General features: G+C 32.7%; 1 protein-coding gene across 1 annotated transcript; it reads right to left on the reverse strand.

The window, feature by feature from the left end:
• Positions 1 to 2,457: 2,457 nt before the first annotated feature.
• FLA7 (FASCICLIN-like arabinoogalactan 7) lies at positions 2,458 to 4,358 on the reverse strand. The gene is made up of 2 exons (XM_078995305.1): positions 4,232 to 4,358; positions 2,458 to 3,425 (listed from the first exon to the last, which is right to left on the reverse strand). The coding sequence occupies exon 2, from the start codon at positions 3,394 to 3,396 to the stop codon at positions 2,608 to 2,610; it is 789 nt and encodes a 262-aa protein (XP_078851431.1). The 5' UTR covers positions 3,397 to 3,425; positions 4,232 to 4,358; the 3' UTR covers positions 2,458 to 2,607.
• Between the last annotated feature and the right edge of the window lie 10,999 nt (positions 4,359 to 15,357).

The raw sequence follows: 15,357 nt of genomic DNA on the forward strand, positions 1-15,357 counted from the left end.
GCACGTTGTATCATTTCCAAGACACAAAATGACTATTTTGTTATTTTTATTATAATTTTGATTTTTTTTCTTACAATTATTTATAAAATACAAAAAAAAAAAAATTAAAAAAAAAAAACCTCGACCACCTTGTTCTAACCCTTCCCTTTAAACTGTCTTTCCCTAAGCCACGAACAAACCACCAGCAGAAAAGACATTATCTCATCGGAAAGGAGAGTCAACGGACCACCACCTACCACTATTGAAAAACTATAGCCCTATACTATCTCTTTCTTTCTTTCTTATCCTTTTTCTATGATATGAATACTCTCTCTCGCTCCTCCTTTTTCTTCTCCAATCGACGGCCCATAACCGTTTTAGATCACCATCGGTGATTAGCACTTCCAGCAAATATATAATCTTCGCTATGACCCGTGCGATGACACTGATCTTCATCGGCTAGGGTTTCGTAATATGAGTGCCGACATCGGCGATGACTATGATTTCGACAGATGTTATTTATCTCCGTTGGTTTGGGTTTCGACATATGTCCAGATCGATCTTAGCCTACATCGTGGCTGAGATATGGAGACCATCGAGCTCTACAATCAAAATCGAAGCCAACATAAAGGAGATGGCTAGATCGATCCCAAGTGTATTTTTTCTATCCCCCACCTTTCACCCCTCTATCTCTCAATAACATATTCCTCTTCACCCTTTTTCTTTCTTTTGAGTGACAAGTCTGATTAGGTAAAGATCAGTAGATTTAGTAGATAGGGTAGAATAGGTGAAGGTCCCGGTGGTAGTTTTTAATGGATTGGTGGTTATGAATGGCAATAATGATAGTCTTATGTGAAATTGGTGGTCGTTTGTGTGATGATGGTTTTGGCTATTGAATTTGGTTTAAGGTTGTGGAGAAGGTGCTAAGGCCATGGGGTATGCATGGTTTTTTACGCTTAAAATGTGACATGGAGGGGGGTATTTACGCCTGAACACCGCCCCCCTCACCAGTGGTTGTGGTGTGGATAGATGTCGTTACGCCTCTTTACGACCAATAAGAATTCACTACTCTCTCTCTTTCTCTCTCTTCCTTTTCTTTCTTTCTCTCTTTATTCACTAGGTGTTCACTAGTGAACACCACCCCTAAGGATAGTAAACATGTTGTGAAGTTGTTAATTGGATGATGTGTCAGCTTTTAAACGCGTAAAAATCTCAAACTATACCTCATGGCCTAAATAGGGAAGACTTCAGGGGTTACGGAAGATGAGGAAGAAGGCCCATGCAATGTTTTCAGATTATGGTTTGGTTGGAGGATGTGTTGACAGTGATAAATGGTGACGATGCTGAAAGAGCTGGTGATGATAGGTGGTAGTGGGTAATCTTGTTGCAGGATTTGGGGAAATGAAAAAAGAACGGGATGGATTATGATATTTGTATTGTTTCTATTAATTTAAAACTAATAAAGAAAAAAATGAAAATTATTAAAGATAAAATAGTTATTTCATATCAATAAGGATCAAACATGTAAGGAAAAACAAACCCATAAACAGTTCAGGTTAATTTTTAAAAATAATGACTAACATGTTTTTTGACCTGAACTTCGTACAAATAATGCAATTTATCAAAATAAATAAATCTTCTTTAATAAATGAATTTTTTTTTTTGTCACTTGTCAATTTTTTAAAGCTTTTATCACATGTCATTATATGAGATTTTATACATATTTAAACTCTATATGTCATTATGTGGTATCTTTATTTTTTATTAATTAATACTCAATTCCACTAATTAATGAGTCTACTATTATATATGTAAAATATTAATTCTATTAAAATGTTTATTAATTTATAAATATATTTCAATTCAAATGAATACTCTAATGATCCAATTATTATCGTTTATTTGATGATATATTTGAATTCAAAATATACCTTTAATTTTTTTGATTTTTAATATGAATTCTAACAAATTTATTATTTATTCAAAATTTATAAATAAATATGTGTGTATAATACATCTAACTCTACCCTAATAAATGAAAAAAACTTCATCTTCAAATAAATATTTGAAAATTTTGATTCATAATAATTATTAACAATATATCAATAATTTTTTTATTAGTATAGATTCAATAACTACTTATTCATCGTTTGATTTATATTTATTTCGAAAAATATTTAAAAAATATTTAATTTTTACACCTTAATTTTCAACATGTTTATATAAAATATATCAATGGTTTTTTATTAGTATAGATTAAATCATTTACTTATTAATTATATCGTTTGTATTTGTGTAAAAGTATTTTTTTTTAAAACATATTTAATATTTATACATTGATATTAAACTTTTATTTTTAATAAACTCGTATAATATACGTATCTCACACTTAATCAATAAAAACAAGAGTAGGTGTATTACCCGTATCTCACACCTAATAAATAAAACAGTACGGCATGACTAAACCAAAGGAGCCAATAGTGTAATTTTGTGGAATAGAATAAATGAAGATTATACAACAAAAATAATACAAATTCTCATTCAAGTACCAATCAATGAAATACATATAAATACTGATATCAAAAGAATGGCTTGCTTTTCATCAATTCAAATCGATTCTCCGTAGCTTCAATTCAACACCACCGCAAATCCAACGGAAACAGCCACCATCAGCACGCACCTCCACACGCTCCACCCTATAATCCGGTCAGAAGAGGAAGGCGATGATGAACTCGCAGCCTTTCCCTTTCCTTTCCCGCCATCTGCTTCTGGAGCATCAGCAACCGGAGCAATATCTGGCACCGGTGCCGGAGCAGGTGCCGGAGGAGGAATATCAGTTCCGAAAATGGCTTCAGGAAGGAGCACCCAGTCCACCTGGTAAATGGCAACAGGATCCGTCGAATGCACACTGCTGCTCACTTTTGTGTTAGTCCAACCGGACCCAATGCGAACGGTGCCGGAGGTATCTGTGAAGTTCAGCGTGTACTGACCTCCGGCGAGCGTGTTAACAGGGCCGGCGCCGCTCAGGTTCTTGAAGTCTGAAAGCGAGTAGTAATGTGGCAGCGCGTGGAAAAGACAGAGCTGTTTGAGCTGATCGGCGGTGAGGTTTGAGAGGGAGGGTTTTTTCAGGGAAGTAAATGCTTTGTCTTTAGGTACAAACAGAGTGATTCCTTCATCTGTGTTGTTGGCTTGATTTTGTAGGGTTTCAATGACTTTGGTTGATTGAAGGTACTTAAGGAAGGTAGAGAAAGGGCCGGCGACGCTCAAGAGCTCGGTGAGGTTAACGTAGTCGGGTGCTGGTGCCGGTGCCGGAGTTGGGGTCAAGATAATCGGCGGCGACTCCGCGGCTAATGTTGCTGCTTGTGCATATGCAAACAGGAGTGTGGTAAAACACATGAAAATCTTGATCGAATCCATGTTCTTCAAGACCTCAATCAACACCAATCCTGCAAAACCCATTTGATAAATTGATCATGGAAAGAAACGGTGTTTGACTTTTTCAAGTCAATCGAGTTTCTTCTTGAGTTGAGAATTTATAAAAATTGTTTCAATTTTCTCTAATAGCAGAATGATAGTGAACTAATTTACATAAGCTAGAAGATCTTATGAGGGAATTTTATGGTTTTGACTTTCGAAAATTGGACTTCAGTTGAGCAAGTTGTATCATATGTTTGTGAAGTTACAAAATTACCCTCTAATTAAAACAGAGTTTGCCAAAAATTGAGGAGATACGATCGGAAGAAACAGGTTCAAAATTTGTTCGTAAGATCAAATCTTTCCTTTTCTGGTGATTTTCAAATTCAAGAAAACAAGATCTACTACCTAAAACGAACAAACTAGTTAAGAGTTTAAGATCGAAATTCTTGAATCAATATGAAGCAAAAGATCTAACAATCACAGATCAAAGATCTCATCTCCAATTATTGAAAAAAAAAACCCAACAATTTGATTTGCATTTGAAGATCAAAGCTTCGTTTATCAGCAACACACTACTGAAATAATCAAAGAAAACTTGCAAGACAGAGAGTAGCTACACTCCACATTCAACAATGTGCTTCGTAAAGATAACATACATACATATACATACACACATACATACAGATGCAGATCTAGATCTATTCATGAAGAAAAAGCAAGAATCGGTAATAAAAAGCAATACCCACTTCAATTATACAAACAATAACACAATGCAATCATCAAATCTGATACGATTATTGAATTGCGTGAATCGATTGAGAGGAAAAAGACTGACCGTTGGCAGGAAATACTCAGGGAGAGAAGGGGAGAGTAAAGGTGAAGTACGATATAATGCACTGGAGAGTGGAATGTATGAGAGAGTATAAATAAGAGGGTTTTCTTAATAAAACTACCATTTATTGAGTGGCATTTGGTACAAGTCAAGAGAATACACAAATTTAAAAAAAAAAAAAAAAAAGTTTGGTGTCACATTCCTATAATCTTATATGACATTTATGAAAAACAAACAATTAAATTTTAATCTGTGAGGAATTACAGATTTCATAGAAAGATTTAACACGTCGGATAATAGACGATTTATGACGATAATACAAATTCTTTTAGTTAAGATTCAGTTTTCAATATTTTTTGATTCTTTGTAAAATTGTTTGTGTTTTTATAAATCATGTGAATTAGTGAATTGCGTCAATCTTGTATATTTTTAATATAATCATGGTTTTCTTTTATAGCATGTGTTATGCATAATGAGACATTGCTTCTGTTTTACATACTAATTCTCTATGTTTAACGAAAAAGTAATAATATAAGAGGAAAATATCAACCGACAAATGATGTACATAAGTTAATGTTTCTTCATTTTGTCTTTTAGAAATACGATTCCTCCTTAATAATGATATTAGTTTTGACGTGTAATTATTATAGTATTCCAATATATAAGGTGGGCTTTCTCAATCAAAGAGCTCTCTCAACTAATTCACCTATTTAAAATCAAATAAAACAAATAGTGTTTGAAATGTCCGATCTTGCACTCTACCCTACCACCGTCACAAAATCTTCAAATGAGGTGGAATTTTTTTCTTTTTTTCTTTTTCTTCGAGTGAGGCGGTGTTGTTAGGATTAAGATGAGCCCTCCTATGTTAGCCAAATAACAGTTTTCATAGGTAGGCTTGGTTGGTTACATTTTTTTAAGTAAAGGGACCAAAGCCTGACAAGACTTCTACAAAAAATAGCCCCAAAAATTCTAAATTTTTTCGAAATGTAATGGCCTAAAAGCTCAGGTGAATTTTTTCATTTAATAAATAGAAATATCATTCATATTTGTTTCTCAAAATTCCATTACATAAACACATTGTTTAAAAGATTAGAGTATCCAAAACAACTAGTACGTAAATAGTGGAGAGTGCACGTTGCGTCATCAAGCCAGACCCTTACCCTTAGAACTAGAAATACTTGAAACACCCAACGAAACTGTAAGTACACGCTTAATAAGTTTCCCAAAATACACAAAACACATAACCATATAATGTCATGCACATATACACATAACTCTGCCATGGACTCCCTCCAAGGGTTTCAACTGAGATGTCATGGGCTACCCCCATCGTCTTATACCCAATAACCATGGGCTCCTCCTTATGATCTTATCAAGTGTCATGGTCTCCCCCCCATGATCTTCAGATAAATCCGTGTATACCAAATAACAAACCATAACATATTTAACTAAAGAAATCTCATATCAAGTAATGGGTCGGCGTTGGTGCCTTCGACCCATTGGTATAGTGAGAAGACTCATCTCAGTCAGCTGAACACAAAAGCTGCTCGACTACTAGCCCAAAATCTCCTACTAAACAAATATTCAAACAAACCTAATTAGAATTAAGCCACAACTTAGGCAAATGCCAAACTTCTAAGTCTAAGGCCCTCCATTAAGGCCTAAATGTATATCCTACATTAATAGACCTAAGATCAAAGTCCAAACTACAACGGGCTACATGGCCTAATAAGGCCCAATCATGACATCAATGCCCCAAACTAGAACAAAAGTCCAATAACTCTGAATAAGACCAAACCCAAGGCTGAATAGGGTCCAATAAGCTTACAAGCCCAACGAAGCCCAAGTCATCTATGGTGCGTACGCCCAACGTACCACATCAGTATGCTTAGCGTACTCAACCCTTTGGCCGTACGCGTTGCGTACGCAACCTTACGCCTGACGTAGAAACAATCCATGCACAAAAGTCCATTAAGTGGTTAATGCTTAAGATCTTAATGTCTAACTTCAAATCTGAGTCTATTAACATGTCATATGGCATAAAGTTGGTAACTTTATACCCTTGCATGCCACATAGGTCCCCAATACATCATTTTTCCCATTAAGACCACTTTTGAGACCTTAAACTCATGCATGGTCTTAATACAACCTTCAAGATGGCAACTTTATGCATCAAGCATGCTTAAGGAGCTTAGATCTAACATTTCTAGTCTCTGGAATTTGTTCAACTCACAAAAGAGAGTCCATGAACCAAAAATAGACTTCATAACAAAACCCTAACTCAAACTAGCAAAATAGATGGCAATGTTAAGACTTGTTACCTCTAGAAGTTCTTCAAGATGAACTAGATGCAAGAGCTAGAAGCTCAATTACATCCAAGGCTTGATCACCATCTTCTTCTTCTTGAAACCCACTAAAAATGACCACCAAAACACTTTTAAGCTCAAGGACTACACTCTCAAGAGAATATGTGGATTTTGGGACGGTAATAGATTGGAGGCTGACTAGGGTAAGGTCCAAGCAACATAAAAGTGTTTAAATATGGGTCTTTCCCTAAAATCAGGGTTTTAGTCCTGAGCCATGTATGCCCTGCATACTGCTTGGTACGCCCTGTGTACGTGGTGCATGCCCGCGACCAGCCTTCCCTCAGTACGGTAAGCGTACACCTATGTACGCCCATCGTACATAGGGCCTTTTAGCAACGAAAAATTCATTCAACTGGGAAAAAGTAATTACCTCAAATTCAATCGTTACACAAAATAACCATAGATTTCATAACAAAGTCTACAAAACTTTCATGGTGTTTGTTCCATAAGGTTTAGTAGTGGAGCTGCTATTAAATTTTGGATCTTATTGGAAAATTACCTAGTATGAAAATTGTTTGTGGTTTCGTGTCAGTAGGTTTCACATTAATACTAGAAAATAATCCTTATGAAAATGATTTTTTTTTATACAAAATAAATGCAAATGTAATCTTCACAATGATATCCAAGCCTTCATACAAATATGAAATATTCTTACCCAAAATGAGTGCATCTGCCAAGATATTTGTAGGTATTTGTATTGGAGTGTTGTGACACATAATCAACATCATTAATTAGGACCAAATATTCCCTCATATGTAAATATTTTTTAGTTGTTTGATTTGGTGAAAATAAAGTTATGTTTAGAAGAAGATAACAATGTCTATATATATATATATATATATATATATATATATATATATATATATATATATATATATTTATAGCATCCTTGGCTTGAAATATGTTATAACCATAATTAAAAAAAAGTGATGCCAAGCACTTACTAAATGTTGTTCATGTTGTGTGTAAAAAGGTTGTATATATGTATCTTGTAGATGATATCCATGTACATAGATCTGATGCAAGGAATCAATCGGATGATGGTGAAAACTGATTTGGTGGAAATTTATCATGTGTTGGAAGCAACCATCAAAGAGATATTTTCATTTCATAGGATGTCTCATGATGTATTATATGAAACACCAGACGCTTTTTAAAGCCATTTTAAGGTCCCATATTGCAGATCCCGCTCCTAAGGCATGTTTATCACGTAAAGTTGCTAACTTTACGTGCATACAAGGCTCATAATGTCAAAACCAAGCTTGCAATGGAGATTTACACTTAAGGAGAGGCTCATATTTGTTAAAGCTGAAAGCTTTATGGACTTAGAGACCAAAGAGAGTTCAGATTTGAAGTTACAACTTCAGATCATAGTTCATACCCAAGAATAGCTTGTTCATATGCTAGAAAAGCACAAATCTTTAACCCAATGAGATCTAGAATGAAATGAGATCAAGAAAACAACTTGATACCTTCCAAAAGATGCTAACTAAGGTAGATTTCAGATCCCCACATGTTCCTTGCTTCTAGCCACTTTCTCTCTAAGCTCTCCTCACTAATATCCACCTTCCAAAGCTTGAAACACACAAGAATGAAGCACACACGTATTAGGATTTGCTGGACTCTCAAGAGGTTGTAAAGGGACTAAAGGAGGCTTATGATCCTTTAAACAGGATGCAAAATCTCGAAAATTAGGGTTTCATCCTCCAGCTCCTACTCATCGAGTCCTATCTTGGACTCGGCGAGTAGGTCACTTAAACACGTGGCCCAATCCGCTTCTACTCTTTGAGTTAAGACATCCAACTCGTCAAGTAGACTTTGTAATTTATGAAAATTAAAGCCATAAAATTATCACTTGAGAGTCAGGGCGTTACAATAATTTTATAATAATAATAATAATAAATATTCAAGTAATGATAAATAAAATTTAATATCTATATAACCGACAATTTTACACATTAGTGGGTCAATAGGTATGCATAAAAAAGTCGATCCAATTCAAACCGACCGATATACATTGGATATCCAATTGTAAGTGGATTGATCAGTTCGAAATTATCAACATCCAAATTGGACCGGTTGATTATTGGAAACCATCTAAATCCAATCACAAATCAAACCAATACAATCTAGTAGTTATCTAATTATAATCCAATTCGATATATACAATTGAATATATATCCAATTATAATCCAATTATCATCTAATTCTTATCCAATTACTAATATATATATATATATATATATATATATATATATATATATATATATATATATATATATAGAGAGAGAGAGAGAGAGAGAGAGAGAGAGAGGTAAATTCAAATAAAAACAGTAAATAGTGTGAGAACGTAAAAACACTATATTTATGTTATTATTCTATAATGAATGTTGTATATGTGTATTGTTGAAGTAATTTTAATATGAATATTAATGTTTGATTTGTGATATATTCATTACAATGCTATTATTCTATTATAAACTTATGTATGTTCATTTTTTAGTGAATTCTAAATTTAGTTTTAATTTGTGACAATTATTTATTCTTTGTTGAATAATGACATAAAGTTGTGGATACATAATTCATTGCAGAATAATAACATAAAAATAGTATTTTTATGTTGTCATACTATCTACAGTTTTTATTTGAACTATCTTTTATATATATATATATATATATATATATATATATATATATATATATATATATATATATATATATATATATATATATATATATATATATATACTAGCAGCGTACCCGCGCAAAGCGGCGGGTTGTGTAAATTCTTTCGGTGATATGTTTCCTCTACAAAAATGTTATGTTACAAAAGAAAGTACATATCGAAGACAAACTAATCAAACTATGGTGTTATTTGGGAGATGAAGTCATTTTTTGTTCCTAGACGGTGAGCTTTATAGCAGAGGAGGGAACAAAGAGGTATATGCGATTGGAGGGATATTTGAATCAACATGCTAAATTCAAGGATATCTAAAAGGGTTCAAAATTTGAATGAATCCGGGATTTGAGGGAACCATATCAAATTACTGAGAAATATAAGGAGATTTGATGATAAATATTTGAATTCAAAATGTGGTTAAAATTTAATATTATTTTATTAATGGTTACTTGTACTATCAGCTTCATTGTTTGGACGTTTTAAAAAATTATTATTATTATAATCAATCTATTTTTAGAAATAATTATATTTCTTTTATAAGATAGTATATATATATATATATATATATATATATATATATATATATATATATATATATATATATATATATATATATATATATATATATATATATATCCAGGCATCCAATTATTATCCGACTATTTTATAACTAGAATACTTTGGTTGGTTGCAATCGTATGTAAAATTGGATATCCATCGGATGACTATTATATAACTAGAATACTTTGATTGGTTGCAATCGTATGTGAAATTGGATATCCATCGGATTTATTGATAACCAAAAGTAAATATATAATGGATACAAGATCCAATCTAATATTTATAGTTTGAAACTTTGAGAGATCAAAGTTAATTGGATTGAATGAGTTGATAATGCCTGACATCCAATGGATTATTAGATTTGATGGATTTTATTTGAAAACATTGGATATCCAATTATAAACACCTTAAAATATTGTTATATCAGTATCACTAGCTAGAGCAAATTTACCTTTGCTTTAACTTCAAATATTAAAAATCTTCCAAATAAAGTCATTGAAATTTAGACAAATTAGTTAAATTGTTGGATTTGAGTGTTAGTCCAAACCCCATGTCTTGATGATTTTGAAACATAGTAATTAATGCATGAATCATGATAAGAGATCCCTACCCACAGTCACTTAAATCATGGGGTTGCAGGTGAAGAACATTAAAAAAAACTAGGGTTTAATTGTAAATTTTGTCAAAATATATTGGGAAAAACATGGACTTTATTTTTATTTTTCTCACAAGTGCTATCACGAGAAGCCAAAGGGCAATAACATCATAACATGCCGTCATGCCCCCAGCAGACACCGCATTTTGTCTATTTATGTACAAGTCCTCAATATTATTAATATTTACAATGTCGTCCAAAATTTTCAGTATTTCTTTTTCTTGCCCTTGGTATTTTGTTCATGTATCAAGTCAAAGGTGGTAATTTCAACAATTTATAAAACGGGTCCATCTGAATTATATATATATATATCATGGAGAAAATAAATGTAACAAAAAAATCCTATATATAATCTAATAATACAATAGTTTTATTATATTTAGTATATGAATTGATTATATGAAAATTACAAATAGACATTGGGTTTGCAATGATAGAAGACATGGATAACATGTCAAAATTTTAGTATGCCAAAGGCAAAAACATTAATGTATATATAGATGTGATTAATGAAAATTCTAAAACTAATAATTAAAATTTTAAAGAAAGACATGAAGAAAAAAGAAACAAGATATGTGGAGGTAGACACATGCAAATGTATTGAAGTGTGAGGCTCAGAAAGAAATAAAACATAATAACGAATCCCCAAGTACAATTTAATAACATATAATGACCGGGTTTAGCGTTTTATGGGAAGGTGCGATGCCTATTTTCCACCAAGAACCAAACCTGTCGGCGGCAGGAAAGGAAAGGAAGAACCCAAGGTATTTTATATGAATAAAAAATCATTTTTTTTTTAAACGGCAGAATTATATTAAAGTTACTATTATATTAAAGTTACTATTAGTCAAGCGCAAAGGACAAGAAGAAAAAACAATTACATAATTTGAGGGTCAAATCCAATATGCCCAATTAGAAATGTCAAAATGAAATCTATGTTTTACCAAACTAAAAAGCGAATTGATATTGTTATCCACCACTTTCGAAGAGGAAGTTTTTATGTTTTTGAAATTCAGGTCATTCTTAACTTTTCAAACGCATCATAAAAAACCATATATGATAACCAGAAAAAGATCGACATTTTTTGGACATCACCCCCAATCTACCGCGAAAGCCATCAGCTCACCAACCGTCACAAAATTTTGAGCTGGAATGATAACCAGAAAAAGATCGTGTTAATTAGACAAATTTTCTATTATGAGGTTTAAGTTTATTATCATTTGAATTACACATTTTTTTATTAAAATACATAGACATGACTAAAGACTACAAAAGACCCGTACGTACACGATGGGTACCCAATACTCAAACCTGAATTTACATGATAAATACACTGGAAACGTGGACCGGCTCTGATTGATACATTGATTTAATGAATCGGGTCTATGTATGTTGCTAGAAAATGAAAAACTATCATGATGTATGAAATGGGGACACACATTTAAAATATGCCAACAATGGGCCAAGTTTATTTGAAATTTGTATTTGGACAATTCGTGATATGATGGATAGTGAAATTAAAAATTATGGTCATGTAAGGATAGTAAAATTAACAATGTATATTTTCAATCGAATCAAAAAGTGAGACAAAAGTAGGAAAATCATTTAATGGTGTAAAGAAGAACAGTAAGGCTTATTTAGCGTACCTACAATTATAACAAATGTATTAGAATTTTTAAGTCTTAAAAAGGATATGACCAACATAGTTATATAGTAATTTGAATCTTAATAAAAAAAAAAAGGCAAACTTTGACAAAATATGAAAAATGCTGTCAAACATGTCATATGAGTTATATTACGGTAGAAAATGTATTGGAAGATGTTATAATATATATTAAACTTAGACATGAATATGAAGAAATAACAAAGAGTAAGAAAGTAGCAAAAGCAAATGGTCTTGATTTTAGTGTTTGTATTCGGTTCTCAAAACATACCCTTATGAATTTTTTTGTAAAGATCAGGCTCTAGCGCATAAAATCGGTGGCTATTACAACATATGATATTGATGCCAAAAGGGTGGTTGAGAGTAATTATAAAGAACTTACACTTACATCATCATCATGATGCCATTAAAGGATTTTTTTTTTATTTTTTTTTTCTGTAGGAAAATCTATTTCTCAGCCATTTCTCATATAGAATTTCATTTAGGAAAAATCGTTAGGGGCTGCCCCTCGACTCCATCAGAAATGCTTCCTTTTGGAACCCTATATTTAGGGGCGTTGTTCTCGAACTCTTGTATGTTCAAGTCTACATTTATCACTTAGAGTGTACATCATTCATACCTCCAATGCTCCTGGACCCCATATTCTCGAGTCCACATTTATTACTTCAAATGTGTACACGCCGCACCTTCAATATCAGTGGATAAATTGAACTTAGTATGTTTCGATATTAATACTAACTATACTAAAATATGTTGAATCATTAAAGTATCTAACAATTTTACAGACCACATGCACATGATCATAATTTAAAAACCAAAAGAGATAAGTAAATTATTCCTGTATAAAGTTCACTTGAAAAACTAGTGAATGAAACTAATATTACTTATAGTATTTGATATAGAGTATCCATGTAATGATATAAGCCATTCAAAATATGAAATCATAATAAGGGCATCTCTTCTTAGCTAATAATCTCATATCAAAGTGTGGACCAACATCCAAAAAGCTTCTAAGGCATGAGAAGGACTTATGAACACCTTAGAAAGTAATCTAACATCCAACAAACTCTTCAAAGAATAAGAATTATCTACGAATACATTAATTACAGGCTTCTCTTAGATGATTTGGTGATATGAGTCAATTTCATCTTCCAAATAGAATTTTCTATATAGATTAGATATTTCCCACTCTTCTCTAACTCTCAAACTTTAAATAATGACAATATTTTTCCACACTTATATAGTTTGGACTTTAAAGTTACCATTTTTGACTCTTGATCCAAAATGTTATCGAATTAACATTTTTAACTTAACAACTTTAACTAAACCCTAGAATGTTAATCTCTTAAAAGTTTACGCCCAAAAGATTGTTTACTAAGCTATGTCAAGATCATTCATAAGTTTCCATAGTTGGCAGAACTAGCTCCTCAACATGACCATCTAGTCTTCTAAGTAACATTTCTAGTCTCTTAACTCCGAATTTAACACTCCCAAGTAATAAAATTCTTTCAAATAAGACAAAATCTGTTAGAAATATGGTTTAGTGGCACTTGGAAATCTGAGAATCGTGATAATCACTTTCAAATCGAAGTATTTGGGTGGTACTCCCAAATCCTCAATTGGATAAGACTCAAATAAAATCAGAGAGAAAAGAAAGAGAGAATGAGATGATGTAATTTCGTGAGTACCAGAAAAGTGACTAAAATTGATTATAAACCTTCCTTATCTGAAAAATTGTCAAAACTGTCATATAACAATTTTTCTCAACAGTAAAAACTATCATATAACAGCTCGACCCCAGCCAGGGGTTCTACCCCTTGGACCCTGCTCCCACGGGCGCTGCCCCCAGACCCCCGTTCATTTAGGGGCTTCGCCCCAAAATGACAGTATACTTTATACTTGATCAAACTTAAACAAGTGTGTACTCCACACATTCCTTACTTGTTTAATATTTATCAAGATCATTTTTAGTCAACAAAGTAATCCCTTTTAGACTTAAATAACATTGATGATAACAAATCACCAACAAACCTCCCCCATTTAAATTGATTTCTCAAGTTCGGTACCTTAAATCTAATTATCATGTTTTTTTTAGAAATGAAATTTCCTTAACGAAGGTTTCTAGGCCAGCTTTCGAGCACTGAATAATCCCCTTTTTCGAACATGAGGCTATACCTTATGTCCTGGAGTCACTGCAGATAAACCTCCGTGGACATAGGGGCTAAGTAGTGTCAAGATTTAAACAGGGGTTGATAGGTTATCCACCATATATTTTACATGTCTTACCAAATCACAACAACCCAACTGATTAGAGTTTTAATTTTAACATTCACTTAACAGTTATTTAACTTTTAATTTAAATAATTAAACTTAACAAAAGTTTAAATTATTAAATTAAATTATTTTTATTTAAACTAATTTAAATATAAATTTATTTTATATGGAAATACACATACAAGCATATAACACTGTCCTAAAAGTTGAAACTCTAGTACTGCAAGTTACAAGTAAAATTAGTGATTGAGATTGTAAACGAATGGTGCCTAATTAACAAACTAAAGATTTAGGAACTCAAGTCTGAGACTCGATGATCGGTGTGGTTTCGTATTAGCCTCACAAGATCTTGATAAAACAATATAGAGAGGTCAATGATGTTTTGATTTTAACTGTGAGGGATGAATGTGACTTAAAATTGACTTTATAACATTCGAGTTTGGTATGTTTCCCTTTTAACCCCTTATAGCAAAAGGCCTATCAATTTGGTCGCTAACTAGTACGCGGGGGGTAATCTATGAGTACGCTTAGTGTACTAGCTCATGTCTGGACGCAGGATTCACCCACGTACACTGGGCGTACGTGGGAGTATATTGGGCGTACGCTAAGCATGGGAAAACCCTAATTTTTAGGGTTTGTGCCCTATTTAAGCAACTTATGTTGCCTAGGTTGTATATTTTGACTAGCCTTTACTCCGATATACCCTAAGAACTAAGACCTAAGTTCCTTTTTTTGAGTTTTGAGCTTAAATATGAGATTTGGTTGTGTTTTTAGTGAAGAAGAAGAAGAAGAACACTTGGAGGTTGCTCCAGAGTCATCTTCATCTTAGCAAGTCATTTGAGGTAAAAAAAAAGCTCCCATCTTGATGCTTCTTTATGTTAGATCCAACTCAAGGTGTTATTTATGCATTTTTGAGTCTTTTGAGCTAAA

The sequence above is a fragment of the Lactuca saligna genome, chromosome 5 (assembly GCF_052625555.1).
Source record: "Lactuca saligna cultivar CGN05327 chromosome 5, ASM5262555v1, whole genome shotgun sequence".
Taxonomy (NCBI): Eukaryota; Viridiplantae; Streptophyta; class Magnoliopsida; order Asterales; family Asteraceae; genus Lactuca; species Lactuca saligna.